The 20,773-nt window shown below is 52.6% G+C and overlaps 3 protein-coding genes across 3 annotated transcripts in view; 2 read left to right on the forward strand and 1 right to left on the reverse strand.

Moving 5' to 3' along the window:
- Window positions 1–20,773, forward strand: part of LOC111922621 (uncharacterized) — an 813,543-nt gene that overhangs the window by 521,532 nt on the left and 271,238 nt on the right. The gene's annotated exons all lie outside the window — the stretch shown is intronic.
- LOC111945726 (uncharacterized) overlaps window positions 1–20,773 on the reverse strand; it is a 555,958-nt gene that overhangs the window by 105,305 nt on the left and 429,880 nt on the right. The gene's annotated exons all lie outside the window — the stretch shown is intronic.
- Window positions 2,532–12,821, forward strand: LOC147645310 (uncharacterized). The gene is made up of 15 exons (XM_086874739.1): window positions 2,532–3,102; window positions 3,202–3,351; window positions 3,621–3,685; window positions 3,804–3,953; window positions 4,142–4,290; window positions 4,613–5,197; window positions 5,287–5,424; window positions 5,702–5,816; window positions 5,969–6,109; window positions 6,304–6,480; window positions 6,614–6,769; window positions 6,929–7,090; window positions 7,376–7,478; window positions 8,105–8,254; window positions 12,814–12,821. The coding sequence occupies exons 1-15, from the start codon at window positions 2,979–2,981 to the stop codon at window positions 12,819–12,821; spliced, it is 2,373 nt and encodes a 790-aa protein (XP_086730865.1). The 5' UTR covers window positions 2,532–2,978.

The following is a 20,773-nucleotide window of genomic DNA, read 5'->3' on the forward strand; positions in this document are numbered from 1 at the left end:
CTGGATTGAGGAATGGAAGTTCCTGGGATGAGCCAGGATTAACAAACCTCTCCCTCAGGTGTGTGTTCCAGGATTTTCCCAGGTTTTCCCAGCTCAGGTGAGTCATGTGCAGCATTCCAAAGGGATGGAGCTGTTAAGTGGGAAATCTATGATTTTCCCAGATGTTTTCCCATTTTCTCCCAGCCCAGGTGAGTCATGTGCAGCATTCCAAAAGGATTTGTTAAAACCAGGAAGGATTTTGTTCCCCGTGGGTATAAAACTGTCTCCAAAACCCTCCCAGAAAGGCCAAATCCTGATTTTAGCATCTTTTTCCACCTCCACTGGGTGAACCAAAACTGCTGGGTGTGGTGTCACCCACTGGCTAGTCCTTGGGGAAATCTTCTCCTCACTCCCCGGATGGTCCTAGGAGGGTCCCGGTGTCCCCTTGGATAGCTCTTGCTAAAACGCGATGGGGTTTCCTCAGGGAAGTGACAGACCCGAGAGCGACTTGCTTTCTGCAGCTGGTGCTGCAGGAGACGCTTCTCCAGGGAACCAGGGAACCAGGGAACCGCTGGCAGAGCTCCCTGTTGGGCCCCACCTGTCGCGGCGAGCGGAGGTGGTCAGGGTGCCGCGACCTTCCCAGGGAAGCGTCTCCTGTGGCACTTCCCCTGGGTGCACAGGCACGCTTGCCTTGCCCCCGGGATTCAGCTGCGAGCCCTTCAAAGGGCTTTTGGAATGGCCACTGTTCCTCGGGTGCTGCCGAAGAAAAGAGACGGGAGGCACCGTGTGGGGTTCCAAGGAGGTCTTTATTCTTCTCTCCTGAAGGGTCCCAGAGACAACAACTGGCCCAGGCTCAGTGAGAGCAGGGATTATATGGGAAAAGCAGGGGGTGGGGTGGAGCAACAGGGACAATGGTCTGAGGATTCAGGGGTGGAACAAGGGGGAAGGGCCAACAGAGTAAAAATAATATGCATACAGGGGGAAAGACATGTTGGGAACCACTTAACGTGTGGCTGTAAAAATGACAGCTCCCCATCGAGGCCTGTAGCCTCTGGGGGAGAGCGGTCACTGAAAGCCTCCTATGGGCTTTTCCTCCAGGGGAGAGTGGCTACAGCATTGGCTGCTTCCTCGGCCCCCACAGTTCCCAGTATCTAGTTAACATCTCACAGTTCTTGGCATCATTTGGGCCCAACAAAGGGTTTACAATAGGAAACAACTGGTCCACTGTACCCTGTAAGGCTCCACTAGCAATTTCTCCCTGCACATGTGCTCTGACCATCTTCATCACCAACTCCTTATCTGTTTTCCTTAGCGCTGTCATCATGAAATCACCTCAGTCTGGGTCTCGGTTCTTGACTATTAACTCCAATCTTTTTGCCACTTTGCTAGGGTTTTCTCTATAATTATGAACTTCTTCCTGCCAGTTATTCAGGTCACCAGTAGAAAAGGGGATCTTCACCCACACAGCTTCTCCTGTGGGACCCACTGCTTGCCTTAAGGGGGTGACTAAAGGCAAAGCTTTCTTGGTTTTATTCCTTGTACATGTTGTCACTGGCATCCCCAAACTTGTTCCCTCACCAGGATTATTCATCTCATTCTCACTTTCATTTAATTGAGGGAGAGGACTGGTTGCTTGAGGGGGAAGGTAGAGCTGGCCTGGAATAACTCGGCTGTGAGTCTTGGACATCTATAACAGTGTCTTCCTCGTGCTTTTTTGCCAGTTTCAAACATCTTTGCCCTAAACTACATGCTGAACAACATCTCTTTATTTTCCACCTGTTATCTCTTTCCAAAGGAAGGACCAAAGTCTCCTGGGGGTCTAAATCAAAGCCATATTCTTTGTGCCACTCAGGTTTATTCTTCAGGGTAAAAAAATGTGTCTGCACATATCACTTGGTCTCATTTGTCTTCTTTTCTTAAAAATAACATCAACTGTAACAGTGGATGATCATTTAAAGTTCCATTAGGCAGTCCATTTTCACCACTTTCTAATTTTTACCAAGCCTACCGTTGGTTACAGTATTTAATCAGATCACTTTGCTTCAAAAAATGACCCTCTGGGATTCCTCCCAAGTCTTTCTAATGTGCTAAAATACATTCTAGTGGACACTTCGTGCCTTGGCCCAGATGTTCCTTGTCTGTGTCACACCTGTGAATTTAGAATGGCCACCAGCCGGGACATGTCCCAAGGAGGCCGTGCCAGATTCTGTGACGGGCCCCGTGCCCTTCCTGCTGCGGCTGCGTCAGCAGCCCTGGGGGCTCCTTCTGCTGCCCTGAGCCTGCAGAGCAGGGCAGCGTTTGCTGATGGTTTGAGGCGTTCCTAAAGATCCTGTTGGGCTGTCTTAGACACTTTGGGCAAGGGATTCCTTCCAACCTGGGCCACTTTGGGGGGGATGGGGGCAGCCCAAGGGCAGGTGGCAGTGTGTGCAAGGGCCCTTTGTGACACATGGTCACCATGGGATGGAAATGGACAGGGTGTCAGAGGGCCCTTTGTGACATGTGGTGACATAGGAGCTGGCGGTGACAGGGCCATGCCACAGTGCCCAGTGCACGCGACGGGACAGGACGCGGCAGAGCGGTGCTGTGAGGAGCCCCCGCACAGCGCACTCGTTTGTGTCTGACCCGGAGCTTTTCTGAGCCGTTATTCCTACAGGTGACCTCGAGGCCAGACCACGGGACTTGCTGACCTGTGGCCTTGCCAAGGCTTCTTTTCTTAAGGTTCTCTCAAGGGCAGACTGTGGGATTTGGTGACCTGGAGCTTTTCTGAGGCATCGCCCATCCCTGCAGTCACTGCCCTTGAAACCAGACCACAATCCCTGTCGAGGAGCCTCCTGTCCTTGTGGCAGGAGCCCTCAAGACCCAAGTGCAGGACTTGCTGTCCTGCTGTCTTGCCAGGACTTCAGTCTTGCAGGTGCCTTCCAGGCACGACTGCAGGACTTGCTGACTTGAGCTTTCCCAAGCCATCTCTCCTGCAAGTAGCCATTAATCCAGTCCCTGCCATGGAGCAGCGACCCCCAAGAGTGCCCAAGCTGGCCTGGGTTGAGGAGGAGGAAGGAGAAGGCCCTGGAGCTGTCCTGGCACAGGAGTCTGAAGAGGTGCAGGAGTTCCAGGCACCACAGGAGGGTGAGTTGCAGAGCTCGGCCTTAGGGCTAGTGCCTGTGTCCAGCTTGGCCCCATCCCATTACATGCCATGCCATCCCCTGGTGCTGTTCCTATGGAAAGGATGGGAGAGTCCTGAAGAAGATACGGAGCAGCGACCCCCAAGAGTGCCCAAGCTGGCCTGGGTGGAGGAGGAGGAAGAGGAAGAAGGCCCTGGAGCTGCCCCAGGACCAGAGACTGAAGAGGTGCAGCAGTTCCAGCCACTGGAGGAGGGTGAGTGGCAGAGCTGGGCCACAGGGCTGGTGCCTGCGGCCATCTTGGCCCCATCCCATCCCATTGCATCCCATCTCATCCCATCCCACCCTGTCCTGTGGAGACACACCCATGGACAGGATAAAAGAGGGACTGGTGCTGCCCCCCCAGCAGTGGCTGTGCTCCATCCCCTGAGCCACCCCAGGGCTGTCCCTGCCTGGGGAGTGCAGGGCTGGGCTGTGTTCTCTGGCCTCTCCCGCAGCCCCTCAGCTCTGGCTGCTCTTTGCCAGATGCAGCCATGGACCAGGCACAAGAGCAGGAGCCTGCCCGTGGCCTCTTCCACAGAACAGCGCAGGTACCTGCAGCCATCCCCACCTGGGCTGGGCCTGCTGGCACTGCTCAGCCCAGCAGTGGAGCTTGGAGCACTCCATGGAACATCCCTGATGTTTCCATCTCCTGCCCTTCTCCTACAGCTGGTTTGCAACTTCATCAAGAGAATTCGGGAGGAAGGGACCAGTGCCATGGCCACTGGGGTCAGACCATATTCGTACATCTTCAACACCAAGGCCACTGCTGCCCTGCTGGATATGCTTGTAGAGGAGGGTTTTTACAGTCAAAAGCAAGTAAGCAGCCTGTGGCCAGGGTTTGATCCTCCAGGGATCGCTTGGCCTCCCAAGCCACACCTGTTGATCGCTCGAAGCCTTTGAGGCCATTGCAGCGTGGTGACAAGGGAAGCACTTCTCTGGGGAAGCTGGGGACATTCCTGACTCCCTCTGGCAGCTTTCCAAGTCTCCCCTTGTGCTTTCTCCAGGTGCCTGCCATGGTGAGGTACATCCACCAGTGGCTCATGGCCAATCAGTTCTCTGAGCACAGGCTGAACAGGACCCTGCTGGATCTGAGCGAGGCACAGCCCACTGATGTGGTCATTGCTCTCCTGCGTGTGGCCCCAACGTGTGACAGGTACGGGGCCCACGTGCCCAGAGGGCTCAGAACTCCCCAGCCCATCAGCCTGCACAGCCCTGCCCAGGTGTCTGAGCAACAGAGAGTTCCAGGGCCCTGTGTACCTGGGACCTTTCCCAGCCCTGCTCCATCGGCCCCTGAGCCTGCTGCCATGCCATGGCCCCTCTGGGCCCTGTCCCCGCAGGGCTGGGCTGCCTGGGTGCTGCTGCTGGCGAGGGGCAGCAGGCAGAGGCAGAGCTGGCAGCCAGCTCAGCTCCCCATTGCTGCCCAGGCCACGGGGATGTGTCTGAGACCCCCGTGAGACAGAGCTGTCGCCCCACAGAGCTGCTATGACCATGTGGAAGACGATCTTGTGCTCGCCCAGGACAGCGGAGCAGGCATACCTGATAGTCCTCGATGTGCTGGGGAACTGGCCAGAGCACAGCACGTGCACCTCTGATGGAGACAACACGGGTGTCTTTGCCCCGGCTGTGAGTTTCTGCAACTGGCCTTTGCTCAGCCCATGGCCAGCCGTGTCTTCAGCAGCTCTGTTTCCTCCTTCCCCCACTGCATCTCCCTGCCTCAGGCACCAGGCTGAAACCTGGCCTACGGGCAGCTTCAGGGGCACCAGGCCTGATGCTCCCCAAGGGTTTCCCCTGACCTCTCCCTGCCACACTCAGGCCCTGACACCCGGACACCTCGGCACTGAGCACTGTCTCTGGGTTCTCTGTCCTCTGCAGGCAACTGTGCTGATGTGGAAGATCCTTCAGATGCCCTGCGTCCCACATGTAGTGACAGTGCATTTCCCCCGCCTCTTTGTGCATCTGCTCTTCCAAGTGTTCTTCAGCACTTTGGAGATGCCAGAGGATCTAAATGCCTTCTGGAAGGGATGCCAGGAGCAACACGGCCTTGCCATCAGCCCCAACAGGTGCTCTATCCCACTCCTCCTGTCCCTGCCATGTCTCCACGGCAGGAGCCAGTGCTCCCAGTGTGACCTGGGCTTTGCTGTGCACACAGCTTTGCAGTGCAGGCCCTGAAGTCCCTGCTCTGCCAAATGCATCGTGAGGAAGTGGTGGTGGAAATGGAACACAAGCGTGGCTGGGACAAGCTGCTCTGTTCTGACACCCACCACTATGCCGTGGGTCTGCTGGCCAGGTGAGACCCCCTTCTTCCCACTGCCTCTGACATTTGTGCCCTGTGCTGAAGTTTCCCAACACAGTCCCCACTGTTGTGGGCCAGAGGGCCTTGTCACCAAGGGACAGCTAAGGAGACTGGAAAAGGCTGGGAGAAGCGGGTGCCCACAAGGAGTCACCTCCCCAAGGGCCCAGGTCCCCTTGCAGGATGTTGCTCAAAGATCAGAACTCTGTGAATCAGTCCTGGGAGATGTTTGTCCCCCTGGCTCACAGTCTTGGCTACGTTTTCACCCTGGCAGGGAGATGTTGTCTGCCTCTATACCCTTGTGTTCCCGCATTGTTCCCTACCTGCTCCAGCTGCTCAGCACACAGGAGGCACGCTGGGATCTGCCTGCCCTGGCATTCCTTGTGGAGGTGAGCCCCATGGCCAAAACTGCCTCCCTGCAGAGCTGCCTGCCACCTCTCTGCCCTCTCACAGCTGCAGCTGCCTGGGATGGTGCCCATGCCCTGTGTTGGTTCTGGGCTCCTGCCAGCTGGCTCCCCTGTCACTGCCCTGTGCCTTTCAGATCCTGGACTACCTGGACTTGAGCGAACGCAGTGCTAACAGAGTCCTGGAAATCTTCTCAAGGCACCTGAGTAGCGAGAGCAGGGACAAGCGTCACCTGGCGCTCAGGGCCCTTTTCAAGTTGATTGATGATCCCTCGATGGTGAGAAGTGGGCAGTGGCTGAAGCAGTGCTGGGGAACGCAGTCACTTGGGCTCGGCTGGGCTTCGGGCACCGAGGCAGCTGCTCCCAGCTCTCCTGCCTCCTGCTTTAGCTGCCTGAGTGCTTTGGGACAGGCCTTTGGCCTCTTGGCCCTGTGGCAGCAGGGTGGGGTTTCACAGACTTGTCTTCCACACAGGCTGAAAAAATGCAGAGCCTGACTGAAAGTCTTGTGGAGCTCCTGTGGGATGCAGATGGAGAGATAGTTAGGAAGGCAATCATGGTGCTCAGCTTTATAGTTTTGGACAAGGACATGCTGATACCCAGCCACATGGCTCTGCAGCTGGCTGAGGCGCTCCTGCCACTCTTTGACCATGTAAGACTCTGTGCCCCCAGCCGAGGCCACTGGGTGCTGCCCAGACACTTGGTGCCCTGGGGATTTGCCCACCTGCGCCCTGCTGAGCCCCATGCAGACAGGGCTGAGGTGTTTTTTCCTTCCTTTCATATAGGATAATAGCCAGGTGCAGCTGGTGTCCATATTATTCTTCCGATCGCTGATGACTGTTCTAACGGAAAAGGAAAAAAAGGCCCTGAAGTCACACGTGCACCAGAGCCTGCTGCCACTCTTCTTCCACTGCCATGACGAGAACCAGCAGGTGGCGGAGGTGAGGACTCCCGGGCTGCTGCTGTCACCCGGGCACGGGGCTCGGCCGCCTCCTGCCCTGGCACCTTGCCGGCTGCAGCCTCCTCCAGGCCTTGGCACACAAATGCGGGTCCTGTGTCCTGGCTTGTGGGGCCATCTGCGGGTCTCTGCTGCTCTCCAGGCTTCTTGGGCAACGCTGCTTTGTGCGGCTGAGTTCCTGAAGAGGAGAGATCTGGAAAGACCAGTGAAGAAGAAGAAGCTGTGGACGATCACCGAGTGCCTGGTAAGGACGGCTTGGAAGGCCCAGCCTCAGCCTGGAGAAGCCCCCTGTCTCCGGCGCTCGGTGTGTGGGGCTGGCAGCTGCGCCCCTGCCCAGTGCCGCAGCCGGCCACACGGCTTCTTCTCCAGGCTCCCGTGGCCCCGAGCCGGGTGCCAATGGAGCCCCACACTGGGGCTGCGGGCAGGGGCGGCACCGCGGCTCCCCGGGCAGCAGCCGGCCCTCTGCCCCCTCCAGAGCCCGGCGCCAGCGGCTGCTGGCCGGGCCTCAGGGCTGGGTGGGCACGGGAGGCCGGGGCTGGCCGCAGAGGCAGAGCCCGCACCAACCCTTCCCTCCTGCCTCTCTCTCCAGCTGGGACAGGATGAGAGGCGAGCGGCCGAGCAGCTGCGCCGGGCCCTGCCGTACCTGGACTGCCCACAGGAGCCCTTGCAAGAGGCGGCCATCAGGTTCATCGGTGAGCCACAAGCCCGGGCTCCCTCCCCGCCCCGCCGCAGCTCGGCCCCGGCCCCGGCTGCTGCCCCGGCAGCGGCACCCGGGCCCGGCGCCCTGGAGCCCCGGCTGCCCTCGGGGCTGCTGCTGCCGGCCTCTGGCAGCCGTGCCCTTGGGCTGAGTCAGGATGCGGCAAGGGCCCGGGCTGAGCCCTGCCGGGGCGGGAGGCCTTGTGGCCACAGGGCTGGCAGCGCCGCTGGCAGGGAGCTGTGCCGCTGGGGCCCTGACAGGCTCTGTGTTCCCAGGGATAGCCGGGCGGCTCCTGAGGGGGCAGAAGGAAGAGCTGCAGCTCATTTACAAATGTGAGTGAGGGCAGCGGGCTGTCAGTGGGGCTGGCGGGTGGAGCTGCAAGTCCTGGCCTGGCTGCGGAGGGCTCTGCTCCCCGTGTGGATGAGGGGCGGCGTGAGAAGAGCACACCGAGATTTCAGGGGCACATGGGGCATTCGTGGCCAGCAGCTTCAGGCTGATCCCCTTGGTCCCTGCTCCCTGCTGGCCATGGCAAGAGCCGACTGGGATGGCCCTGGCAGGGGGCTATCCGTGGGCCCTCACAGGTCTGGGATCTGACCGTGGCTCTGTTCGTCTCTCTTCCAGCCCTTGTGAACATGGTGGATGGCAGCAGCCCTGCCATTGTAAACCTGGCAATTCAAACACTGTACATCCTACAGGCAATAGAGAGGGCTCGATATTCCGTCTTTGATAACCTGCAAGATCAGCTACGCAGGGCATGGAGGACACGGCCTTGTCTGTCGGGCCTAGGCTGGCTGTGCTGCTGGAGCTCTGCAGAGAGCTGATCTGGCAGGCTCTGTCTGCTGGGCACCACCTGAGAGAGCAGCAATTTTCCTTTTCTCTAGCATTGTTCCTTTATTTTTTTTTTCCTTATGTATATAAATATAGCATATTACATAGGCATATAGTTATAATAGGCAGTCTCACAAGACCTTTTTTTTGCTACCCATGGTGTACAGGGCATAGGGGAAGAGAGGTATCATGAATAAAATCTCTCAAGAAATCCACCCCGGATGAAATACTGTGTTTAGTTATGTACAGTTAATGTTCTTATCCCATTTGTAAACCTTGTACCCCTTGTTTACTCTGATGGTTATTAGTAATGTTAATTACTTACCAGTTTCTGAAGTGTTTTAAAGGTTCTTATGAGACATTCCTGTACCCTTTCCCCTTACTTCCCTGCTACCTTGTAACAGAGCTGCTCCCATGGGGGCTAAATCCAACTAAGAAAAGCAACCCATTAGAAAGGTGTGCCACAGAACGAGGCAACTCCCATGGTCGCTGTGCCACACTAGAACAAAGAAACACCCAGGAAGCTGTGTAACCGAGTAAAATGCAAACTAAGGCGTGCAGGACACCAAAACAACGAGCTAACAGAGGAATAAAAGGACAATGAAACATATTTGAGCAAGCTATGATGCAAGATCATCTCCCTGCATCACCTAAACCTGCTTAGAAACCATCTTCCTGCATCACCATGAGCTAAGAAGACCGGAAAGGACTGACAGCCCTGGACAGCAAACCAGGATGACAGGTCCCTGACTACTCTCATGAGGATGGAAGCCCCAGCTCTGCAGTGTGTGCTGCAAAGCTGAATTGTGTCTCCTCCTTGGAGCTGACAGTGTGGGAATGGCCGTGATGCAAACAACCCCTCAGGCCCCCGCCACCCCAAGAGCTGAATCCTAATAAAGGCATCAAACAGGAGTTTTGTCTCCTGGCCAATTTCTTTCAATTACCGTGTGCCGCACGGGCCGTGGCCGAGGGGGCCTGGACCCACCCGGAGCTCCTCCCGGAGCCCAGCGGACTCCAGCTCAGCGGGGGCCGGCAGCGGGGCACGGCTTAGGCTCGGCAAGGTGTGAGCAGCCGTGGTCCGGCCCAGCCTCAGCCGGGGTCCCGCAGTCTCCCGTCCCCACCCGGTCACTGCTGGGGCCAGCCCGGCCCCGCCAGGCCGAGCCTGTGCGATTCAGCCCTTCTGGGACACAGGGCCAGAAAGACTTCAGCCCTGAAGCAGCAGGCTTTGAGTTCAAGCCTTGGGAAGCACTTGCCAAAGGCTTGATGGCAATTCATACGTTCATCAAGTCACCCCACTGAAAGTTATGTTTCTAGAATCTTCCCGTGTCTCTCCCCTGACTGGTTGCAATTCGTGGCAGTATTTTTCATCTTTCTAACCCCAGTCTGTGTCTGGACCCATGCCCTCAGACTGTGCCCTCACACCTCCCCTAGATATTGTTGTGTCTGCCCCTAGGCCTGGTCTTTGCACTTTGCTCCTGTGCTGCACAGGCTTTATGGGCCTCATCCCTACTTGATTTTCCTATTCCAGTTGGTTTTGGGGACTCCAGTGAACCCACTCCTTTAATTTCCTCCTCGGTTGCCCGGGTGTCAGGGGACCCTGAAGCTTTAAGGATTGTTGTGGCCACTGTCAGCACGACTGCAAGGGCCGCAGTGCAGCGGGGCCCGGCCTGACCGGCAGCCGGGTACCTCCTCAAATGTGGAAGCAAGAGAGAGATTTCCCTGGCTTGCCTGTCTGCAAAATGTCTATCTCACAGAGGTGGATCCAGCTTTTTAAATGCTTTAATAGGTAGTCAGTTCCCACAGCTAGCCAGCTCTTGGATTTTGCTTGGCACAGAGGCAGCTCTCGCTTAGCAGCTCCTCTCAGTAAAATCATTTCCATGGGGGGCTTCTTCCCTGCTCACCAAATAGCAATTCATGCAAAAGCAGCACAAACTGTTCTTCCTGTCCTCCTATCTTTGCCAGAGAATGCCTTTCAAAGGGATAATAATTGGGAATGAGGGGGTTTACATTTTCCATTGCAAAGGAGCCTCCTGCCTCCCTTAGCAGGCCCCTGTCTTTCAAACGAAGACACACACGGTCTCCTTTTGCACCTTCACTTGGCCCCAGCCACTCCTGATCATTTGAAGGAGCGGCTCAGAAGAAGGGGCTGCAATCCCCCAAGGCCTGGGCTGCTCCAGGCCGCTCCTGGTGCCTTGGGCTGTTGAAGGCGTGCCAGGGTGGCCTTTGTGACACAGGCACAGGGTGCCGGGGTGCCCTTTGTGACACAGGCACGGGGTGCCGAGGTGGCCTTTGTGACACAGGCACGGGGTGCTGGGGTGCCCTTTGTGACACAGGCACGGTGTGTCAGGGGCCGTGGTGACGCGGGACCTTGCGGTGCCCAAAGTCCATTGTGACATGGCACAGCCCCGCCCCGGCTGGGGGGTATATAAAGGGTTCGTGGGGCCTGGGTCAGTCCCAGGACAGTGGCTGTGTCCAGGTACCTGTGTGTGCCAGAGGACTGCAGGCACGGAGGAGGAGAAGGCGAAGCCCAAGTCCCAGCCCCACAGGCCCTGGCCCGGCTCACAGAGAGCCCAGGCCTTGAGGGAGCAGCAGGAGGAGGCTGAGAGGGCGAGCAGAGGGAGGAGAGGAGCCGTGGAGTCCTGTGCTGAGGAAGAGCCAGAGCTCTGCTGAGGAGAAATGAACAAGTTCCAGCAAGGGACTCCAGGGGAAGCCTGCACTGAGCCACAGCTGTCCCCAGGAGAAGCCCAGAGCTGCCAGGAGCTCTCTGAGTGGGATGAAGGCCTTGAGGAAGAGCTGGTCCAAGTATGGGGGAGCTACTGGCATTTGCGGGACTGGGATGAGGGCAGGGAGCAAGAGCCCTCCCCAGTTGTCTCCGAGTGGGACGAGTGCAGGGAGCAGGAGCCGTGGCAGGCGGACAGCGATCACTGTCAGGAATTCTCAGATTGGGAAGAATCTCCTGAGCAGCGGCTGTCCCCAGGAGAAGGCACGAGCCGCCGAGCACTCTTGGACTGGGAAGCTTGTCGCAAGCAAGAGCTGTGCCAGGATGGCCAGGAGGTGACTGGAGGCAAAGCAAAGAGAAAATCCTCCAGGTCCAGCTGGGATGATGACAGTGATGGAGAGCTGGCTCAGGACAGCAGGGAATACTGCGACATCCTGTGCAGCCAGCTCAAGGCCTGGCAGCGGGAGGACGATGACTGGGATGAGGTGAGCGTCCTGGAGCTGCACGAGGAAGGAGAAGAGGCCAGGCAGCAGAGACTGGCAGATTTAGCCCAAGAGGGAATCCTGCTGCCTGTCCCTCGAGAAGCTTGGGTGGAGTGCCAGGAGCCCGAGCTGTGCCCGCAAGAGCAACTCTGTGCTGGGCCTGGCCCTCTGGCAGCCCAAGCCACGGTGGAAAATGTCTCTTCTCCTGGGCAGCCGCTTCCCCACAGGAAAGGCCGCTCGCTCTTGAGGCGGGCGCTGTGGGCGCTGCGGGGGCTGCGGGGGCTGTTCCACTGCCCCTGCCTGGCGGCACAGCCACAGGATCAGCACCCGCTGCCAGCAGCGCCGGGCTGCAGATGGCGGCTGCCCCGCGGCCTGCCCGGCGCCCTGAGGGAGCCACACGGGCTGCCCCGGCCTGCGCTGGCCCTGCGGGCCGAGTCGGCCCCGGCCGCTCCGCAGCACCCCTGGGGCGGCTCCCCGAGGGCACACGGCAGCCCAAAGCGGCACCCAAAGGGGGACCCTCGCTGCCGGGGCTCAGCGCCACATCCCGGCCCATCGTCCGGCCGGGAAGGCACCTGGAAAGTCATCGGCTCCCAGTGGCAGCCTGGCACCGCCAGCGGCACTCCTGCACCGGGTCCCCGAGGGCCACAGCCACACGGCTCTTGGCCCTTTGCAGGGACACTGGCTCCAGCTCCTCCCTGCTGGACTCCAAGGCCATTTCCTCTCCTCCGGAAAGGACTCCATGCTGATCCTGTGGCCCTTTGGCCATGAGGAATGGACACAGACAGGAGGTGTTGCTCCCAGGACATGATGGCGGCCTGCTGGACTGCAACACACACAATTCTAACAAAAGAAAAGAAAGTTGTGTTTAGGAAGTAGTAGTAGGAAAGAAAAAAACCCCAAACCCTGCCCCCCCCTCCCCCCCCACCCCAAATGTAAGACCCTCCAGAAACCAAAAAATGATAAAGAATAAGAATAGGAATATTAGGAAGAAGAGGTAGAAGCTGAAGTAGATGAAGACATAGTAGTACTTAAAACATGGAAAATTAAGAATAAGAATAAAATGTTGGAGTCTGGAATACAGAGTGTGTGCCCTTGTTTCTGATACTTAGTTATAAGATCCAGGTATAAGTTCCCCCAGGCAGGGCAGGTCCCTGGGTGCTGCTCCTGGCCCAGATAGTTTTCAGATGGGAAAAACTATCAGAGGTAAGATTTTAGAAGACAAAATGTCTTCTCTGCTGAAGAGTGAAAGGCCATCTGTGATGCCTGCTGCTTTTGTGATACTTTCTTTCGGTTTCCCCCAGTAGTGTAGCTGCAGACTGGGCACGCTGGATCATCAATATCTGACACTCACACTCCCTTCACTCTTGACTACTTGCTTCAAGCTCCTCTCTTATTATGTGTGCTGGACCCCAGCCTCAGCCAGGGCAGTAAATGGCAGCAGTTTCACATCAGGATGTGGTGACAGCAGTGCCTGCAAACACTCTGCTGTAGCACTGGCAGCGTGGGCTCCCTCCTGAAGGACGAGATGGATCTTCCCCAGCCCCGACAGACAGAGTCCCCTCTTTGCTACCTGCCCCTGATCCTGAGCCCAGAGATGCTGTCTGCCAGCACGTGTGAGAGCTGGTTCTCTGAGGAGATCAGAGGATGTGAGAGCCTGGCAATTTCATCCCAGAGAAGTAAATCCTCGGTGAGAGAGGCTGGCTGCTGGCATTACAATATTCTCAATGCTAATTACCAGAAATCTAGTTTCCAAATCTTTTCACTTTTAAGATACCACTGCAGCAATCAGGCTGAAGTGGGATAATTAAACGAAGCACTGTCTCCTCTCCCCTCCTCCCCCCATCACTCTGCAGCCCTGTCTGTCATTTCCCAGCACGGAATGGCTGAGATGTGGGAGGCTGACAGGAAAGCTCAGTATGTAAAATGCTGAGTGCATTTTACAGGAGGTGTGGCTTCAGCACAGCTTCCTCACTAGGAAAGAGCCACAAGGAGCCCTGGCTGCTCCTGTGGATGGTTTATCACTGAGCTGAGTCCAGTCAAAAGTCGGTGAAAAAGATGTAGGCAAAGAAAGAGAAGAAGGAATGAGAATATTTTGCCCTTTTCCCAAAGCAAGAACAGGCAAAATCTCGCTCTCCTTTTGAAACCCACAGGTTGTGAATCCAGTTTTGGCAGCTGTGATAAATGTGCTGAAGCATCCAAATACTTGGGGCATAAGGAAAGGATTACTGCTTGTCAGAAGTTGTCTATCTTTTGAATATTCTGCCCAAAGCAGCAAAAAATTGAGTAACAACTTGGCACTGACAGCTCTTCCTTAAGATACAGCAACCTCAGCCATTGCCTTAGTCCACAGTCTTCTCTCTGTCTCCACGGCTTAATAAAACAACTTTAAATGTTGCAGTTTTGGTCTTAAACCAAGAAGAGGAATTGTTCTTTCACATTGTCGTGGTTTTAAAGCAGTAACTAAAAAATTACTAGAAAACTTACTTATTTCTTGCTGTGAGATATGGGTTAGAGCAAGAGCAAAACAGGCTTAAAACTTAAAAGGAAATAAAGGAAGTTTATTAACAAAACTACAAGAATAGGAACACCAGAATAAACTTCCAGAAAACCCTTTTATCCCCCACTACCCAACCATTCCCTTGTTCACATGACAACATAGAGACAAAAAACTTTGGAACTTTGGTGTTTAAAACAGTCCCAATTCCTGCTAGAGTCTTTTCATCAGTCTTTGTAGAGAAACAGAAGTTTTCTTCTGCTAATCTATGGAGTTTCTCACAAGAAAACTATTTCTGTTACAGCTTTCTATTTCTCTGATGTCAGCTGCCCGGAAATCTGTCATCAGTTCTCTCCTCCCATTTGACATTGCTCTGAGGTGTGTTATGGGTCAAATGAGTCTAGGGATGTCATTTTTAAGGATTCAAAGGCAAAAGTTCTCTTCATGGGTTTTTGTGAGCCTCCCTGGAAACAGAAATTTTTCTCTTTGCCTCTCAAGGCCCCAAATCTTCAACTATTACTTCTCCCCTCTGTTCCAGCACCTCACTGTATCACAATTACTCCACCTTTTGCTCAAAATCCACACTTTGAACCACTTTATTCCTTCCAATATACTCTGAATTAAACAAGCTCTTTTTCAGAACACTATTGTCCATCTCCATAGCTTTAACAGAAAAATATTTCAGCTTAATTAAAGCATCTCTTTATTCTCTCTTCCCCATCTAAAACTTAACTCTTTTCTTCACTGTCTTTGACGGTTTTATGATGTCTTCTTCACGTTATCTCTCTCTTTCTCCTCCTTCTCTCTCTCTGGGAAAAAGGAGTAATCTGTCAGTCTCATCCAGGTAGTAAAAGAGTTAAAGTCTTGGAAAGCTGCAGATGTTCATGGTGTCAGGTTTCAGTTCAGCAGCAGAAACTGCAAACCAAGCCAGGCCGGCTCCGTTTCCCCCCTCCCCACCCTCTGTGGCCTTGTCCAGCCTGGAGGGGAGGGAGGAGGCCGAGACAGAGCCCTGTTACCTCGTCAGAAGCCAGAAACCAAAGAGAACAAAAGAACCCTGGCTTTACATCTTAAGGTGGTGTTCACAAGTTGATCTCACTTCTCAATGGTTAAAACCACCGCCAATTCTCAGAAATGACCAATAATTGGTCAGAGGAAGAACTCTTATCAGCCTCTCCCAGCTTCAACTTCCTCCCAGCTCTCGAACATATCTTAAAGGTAAAATCACCCCAGGACAACTGTGCATCTCAATACCCAGTTCCTGTAACTCTCCCCCTCTCTCGGAACCTTCGTTAACAATTCAACAGAAAAATTCTCCGGACCGTGCATCTCAGTACTCAGCTCTCATAAAATCTACTCAGACTTTTCCTCCCTTCTCGGAAACTTAGTTAAAAAACCAACAGAAAATAAGAATATGCAACAAACTTCAGAAGAAAGAAAAAACTGAGACTACACAGCCTCAAGCTGTAAAAACTGTATCAAAACTCATCTCTCCAAAAGACAGGCGGTGAACTTGGGGGAATCAGTGTGACAAAGGCTGGTTCAGAGTTCACCCAGCACCGATCCTGAGCTCAAAGCTGACCGTGATTGTAGCTGTTTTCATAATTTGATTTTGCAAATTTTTCAATAAAATTGTTATTGATAAATTTGGCTGAATTTCATTTATTACAGTGTACATGCACCTCAGCTGGGTGTCATGGAGTTACTTTAAGGGAGTTGAAGTTGCTGGGAAGTGCTTGGAGTCTTTTCTCCTGACCAATTATCGGTCATTGCTGGGAACTGACAGCAGTTTAGGCCATTGAAAAGTGGGATCAACTTGTGAACCCTACCTTAAAATGTAAAAGCAGAGCTCTCTGGGTTCTCTTTGTTTCCTGGCTGTGGAGGGTGGCGGAGCTCCAGGCCTCCCGTCCCTGCCCAGGCCATGCGGCCGGGCGGGGATGGGGCCGGGCCTGCCCCGTCTCCCGGCCGGGAGATGGGGGGGCCTGGGGAAGGTTTTCTCCGGGCCGGGCCGGGCCGAGCCGATCTCTGGCTCGGCTGCAGGTTTTGCTGTAACTACATTCACTAGAAACTGCCCAGTGAAGAAGGAGAGAGGCCCTGGACTTGCAGCTGGTTAGAACAGCGACTACACGCTCCAGAGCAGCCATGAGGAACCTTCCATCGCAGACGGCTCCAGCTCCTGTTCGGCAGAGATCCCCAAACCATCTACAAAAGCCTGGGCAAGATTTTAACTCTTTAATTACCCAGATGAGACTTGCGGATTAATCTTTTTATCCAGAGAGAGAGAGAGAGAGAGATCAACATGAAAAGAGACTTTATAAACTACCAGTGACAGGAAAGAAAAGAAGCTTCAAGAAAGGTAGAGAATTAAGAAGATGCTTTAATTAAGCTGAAATATCTCCCTGTTAAAACTATGGAGATGGACAATGAAGTCTTGAAAAGAACTCCTTTAATTCATGATATAAGATCTAGAGAGGAATAGTGTTCGAAGTGTAAATTTGAGTAAAGAGTAATTATAGTATAGTGAAGTACTGGGAGATTAAAAGCCTTGAGAGGCCATGAGAAAACTGTTGAGAGATTTGAAGCCCTGAGAGGCCATGAGAAAACTGTTTTCTGGTGAAGCTCACAGAAACAGATGAAGAAGACTTTTTTTGCCTTTGAATAACTTATCCTTAAAAATGCTATCTCTAGACTCATGGCCCATACACACTTCAGAGTGATGTGAGAATGGGAGGAGTGAACTCTAATAATAGCAGCTCTGAGCAGCTAACATTAGGGCAATAGAAAACTATAACAAAAATAGTTTTCTTGTGAGAAACTCCATAAATTAACAGGAAGAAACTTCTGTTTCTCTATAAAGATTGGTAAAAAGACTAGCAAGAATTAGGACTGTTTTAACCATCAGAGTTCCAGAGTTTTTGTCTCTGTTGTCATGTGAACAAGGGAATAGTGGGTAGATAGGGGATGGAAAGGTTTTTCTAGAAGTTTATTCTGGTGTTCTTATTATTGTGGTTTGTCAATAAACTTTCTTTTTTTTCCCTTTTAAGTTGTATGCCTGTTTTGCTCTTATTCTAATCCATATCTCACAGCAAGAAGTAAGTAATTTTCTTAGTTAGTGGTTTAAAACCACGACATATAGTTATATTCTGTTTTAATCAAAGGTCTTATTTGGGAGCAATAGTTCTTGCCACAATTTTTTACCAAATGTAATTCTGCTTGAGGATATATGTGATTTATCTGAGGAGTTTCTTTTTCCAACGACTCCTTAAAGGAATCAGCAGACTGTGAATTTTTGGCACACTCCTCACTCAGAGCAGTTCGTAAGAAATTAATTTCATTTTTCAAACTTTCAACTAAATTTTGTAGGTATTGTATAATTACATTCTCTTCCTGCCTTCGTCTCGTGCGAGCCTCTACAGCTGACGTAAGGCAAGCTCCCAATACAGAACAAATTATGGTTTTATTACAGCCAAATTTGAACTTTGCCTCATGTTGCAGGGAGCAAATTCTATCAGTTACATTTTCCAGGTTGAACCAATTATTTTGAGCCCATTCTTCCCCAGCTGGGGAGGGCTTAGCATTGTGTTTTGCTAACAAAGCAATGAATGCAGCTTTATCTTTTATACTAGAGTTTTCAGAGTGTTCACTCATGTTTGTGTGTGTGAAGGGTTCAGTACCACTACAGGGAGGTAAGACTTAAGTTACGCACAGACGCAGCCTTTGCCATGTCACCCTTCGCGTCCCTGTATGGATGAAGAGACAAAATCTGCTTGGGAGGAACCCCTTTATGTTAAAATTCAAGTTGTCTCTTCACTACACCAAGCAGTCAAAATTCATCAAAAACACATAACAGTACACAGAACCACTACAGGGAGGTAAAACTCAGTCACACTACATCAGACACAGCCAACGCTGCGTTCCCCCCTGCCGTGGGTGGAGAGACCAAATATGCTTGGGAGGCACACCTTTATGTTAAAATTCAGGTTGTCTCTCCGCTACACCAAGCAGTCAACATATAAAAAAACAGTAAGTCCCACCTTTTGTACTCAAAGATCCCGCGTAAAATTCTGAAGACAGAGCCCTCAAATGAGTGTAGGGGTGCTTTTCACCTGGGCGTGTGCAGTTTGCGAGAAATTCGAGTCGCCTCCCTTGCTTTCTAGACACTGCTCACCAGCGTGGCAGGCTAGGTGCGGCTGAAGCGAAACGTCCTTCCCCTGATACAGACTGCACAACAACCTGCAACCCCTTCTGTCTCTCATAATCCTGTCTGTGATGCCAATTTATGTCACGATCCGCAAGGTGGGATTGGTGATGTGGTTCTTTTAGCCGGTCTTAGAGTACAAAAGATTATCAGCAAACCAAGGACTTAAACAAGAAAACACAGTTTATTGAGTGCTCATCAGCACTAATATGCGATAGAGGGAAAGAGAAGAGAAAGCAAGGCATAAGGAACAGAGAGTAAGGGGATTATAGATACCAACGTCGAAGTCCACTCAGCCGTCCAACGACGCAGAGTCTTCTGTCCGTTGGGGAGATCTCAAAAGAAGGTGAGTTTGGGGTATAATTTTATAGTCTTTTGCAAAGCGAGGGGTGCAGGGCCAAAACCAGATGAGATTGATGATCATTGTGATGAATTCCATTGCGCAGGGAGCAGGTGTAGGGTACAGAGCTATCCATGTCTTGCAAGTCTTTGCTCACCAGCAGGAACAAGGACAAGGTGTTGTGGAAAACCCATTGCACCGGGTACCAGGCACAAACCTCTGCTCACCAGCAGGAATGAGAGCCATGAGTCGTGGAAAACCCGTTGTGCAGGTTACCAAGCCTCTGCTCACCAGCAGGAACGAGGACAGTGTACCGTGCAACCTCCTGCAAACAATCACTTGGCAAACATCCATCTCAGCTAGGCCCAAACCCCCAAACCAAGTCCCTTGTGATATTCAGGGTCTCAGTCTCTGTCCTTGAGACGGTTGTGAGACAGATGAGGGAATCTTTGGACCGTCTCTTACAGGGCTTCAAGCACAACTCCAACCTCCCCATCCACCGGCGCATCCACACTGGGGAGAGGCCCTATGAGTGTCCACAGTGTGGGAAGAGCTTCTCAGACAGGTCTAACTTGGCCAGACACCAACGGATGCACCGGTAAGGGAAGCCCTGCGAGTGCCCCAAGTGCAGGAAGAGCTTCATGTGCTGCCCCAGCTCCATCCCCCATCAGAGGACCCACGTTGGGCAGAGCCCTGATGACCCACGTTCCCAGTGATCTGTGTTGGGAACACACTGGGGTGATGGTCATTTTGATTTGGCCCTGATATTCTTTTAATTCATCTTCATCCCTTTAAAACAGACAGAATTTGGGTAAAAGTCTACAAATTCATCAAGGGCATCTAAAGCCTCACTTTTTCCTAGTGCTTAAGGGAATCTGGGATTCAAGGAGATAATGGGGAGGATTTGGGGACTGCGGGAGTATCTGTTGTAGTATTCTCTATTTTTTGTCACTCAAAGAGATGAGAGGATTCAATCTGTCACCTCAAAACCACTCTATGCCACTGAAAAGTACTCATTCCCACCCAGAATTCCTGGATTCCACAGCTCCTCAGGGTGTGATGTCTTAAGTTTTAGCTTTCCTATTTTTCATATTCTGCACTGCCTGAGTTTGTAGCTTTGAACTTCCTATTAAGTGTTAGTGAGCTCTCTTCACAGAGTAGGTAGACGAAACAATTCCTTTTCTAGCTTGATACCAAGGACAATCATTATAAGTTCCATGTCCAAAAGTATGAACAAGTGTGGACTGAAGAGAGAGAACAGGAAGGATGGGACTTCATCATCTGAAGCTCTAATTGGACCATGAACTCAAATACGGAGATGGACCTAAACTTCTAAAAATGTGAGACCTTGTGATCAGTTGTCCATTTGTGTGACATTTGTTTTTGCTCCATCTTGGGTGTAGCCCTGGCCAGGCTCTTGTACTGCGCAAGTTGTATCCTTTAAGGCCTTTTAATAAACTTTATACTTAACTCTGTCCAGCCTCTGTTCTAGGTCAGCCTTCTAAAGGCATCAAGTGGAAAGGGGTTGGAAGGGGATTGGGCAAAATGGGATGCAAATCAGGAGGGGTGAGATGGGCATTGGGTGGGATGGAGTTTGGGAGGTGTGAAATGAGGAAAGTAAGGCTTGGGAAGGGGGTCTTGATGTCCAACAGAGATGGGATGGGTTGGGGTTGGGATTTGGGATGTGGGGTGGGGTCTGCAATGAGACAGCCAAAGTTTGGGGATAATGATCAAAGGGGGAGCCCATTACTGAGTGAGTTTTGGGATATTTCACATTCCTGAAGAGATTTTGGGGTATCTCACATTTCTGAGGCAGTTTTGGGGCACTCCCCAGCTCTTGGGGTGTTCCTGAGAGCAGCTCCATGGAGCCCCATTGCCAGGGATGGTTGCCATGGGCATGAGCTCAGAGCTGTAGCCAGAGTGCGTTGCCTTGGTGCTGGAGAGCAGAGAAATGATGAATGGCCCCAGACATCTCCAGGATGCGTTTGGTGTCAAGATGAAAAATGAGGGATGGGACCACTATGCTTTGAGATGATTTATTGCGCAAGTAGCTCGATAAGATATCAGATATCAAGGCGTGAGATTTATAGAGGAGCAACAAGTCAGCCATAGCTTGTGAAAGTCAGAGTTTCTTCTGCCCACAGCAATATATAACATTTTGGTCCAATAGGCTAATGGAAAACCTCTCAGACTATTCACTGAGTCCTCACAGAGGTGTAGCAAACATCGTTT

This window comes from Cyanistes caeruleus, unplaced genomic scaffold (genome assembly GCF_971803275.1).
Source record: "Cyanistes caeruleus unplaced genomic scaffold, bCyaCae1.hap1.1 HAP1_SUPER_30, whole genome shotgun sequence".
NCBI classification, from domain to species: Eukaryota; Metazoa; Chordata; class Aves; order Passeriformes; family Paridae; genus Cyanistes; species Cyanistes caeruleus.

What these genes read in the sequence shown, in the direction of transcription:
- LOC147645310 (XM_086874739.1), top strand. Translation starts at nt 2,979, where the DNA reads ATGGAGCAGCGACCCCCAAGAGTGCCCAAGCTGGCCTGGGTTGAGGAG. An exon ending in GTGGCCCCAACGTGTGACAG is followed by an intron (nt 4,291 to 4,612) that starts GTACGGGGCCCA and finishes GTCGCCCCACAG; the next exon opens with AGCTGCTATGACCATGTGGA. An exon ending in TCCTGCCACTCTTTGACCAT is followed by an intron (nt 6,481 to 6,613) that starts GTAAGACTCTGT and finishes CCTTTCATATAG; the next exon opens with GATAATAGCCAGGTGCAGCT.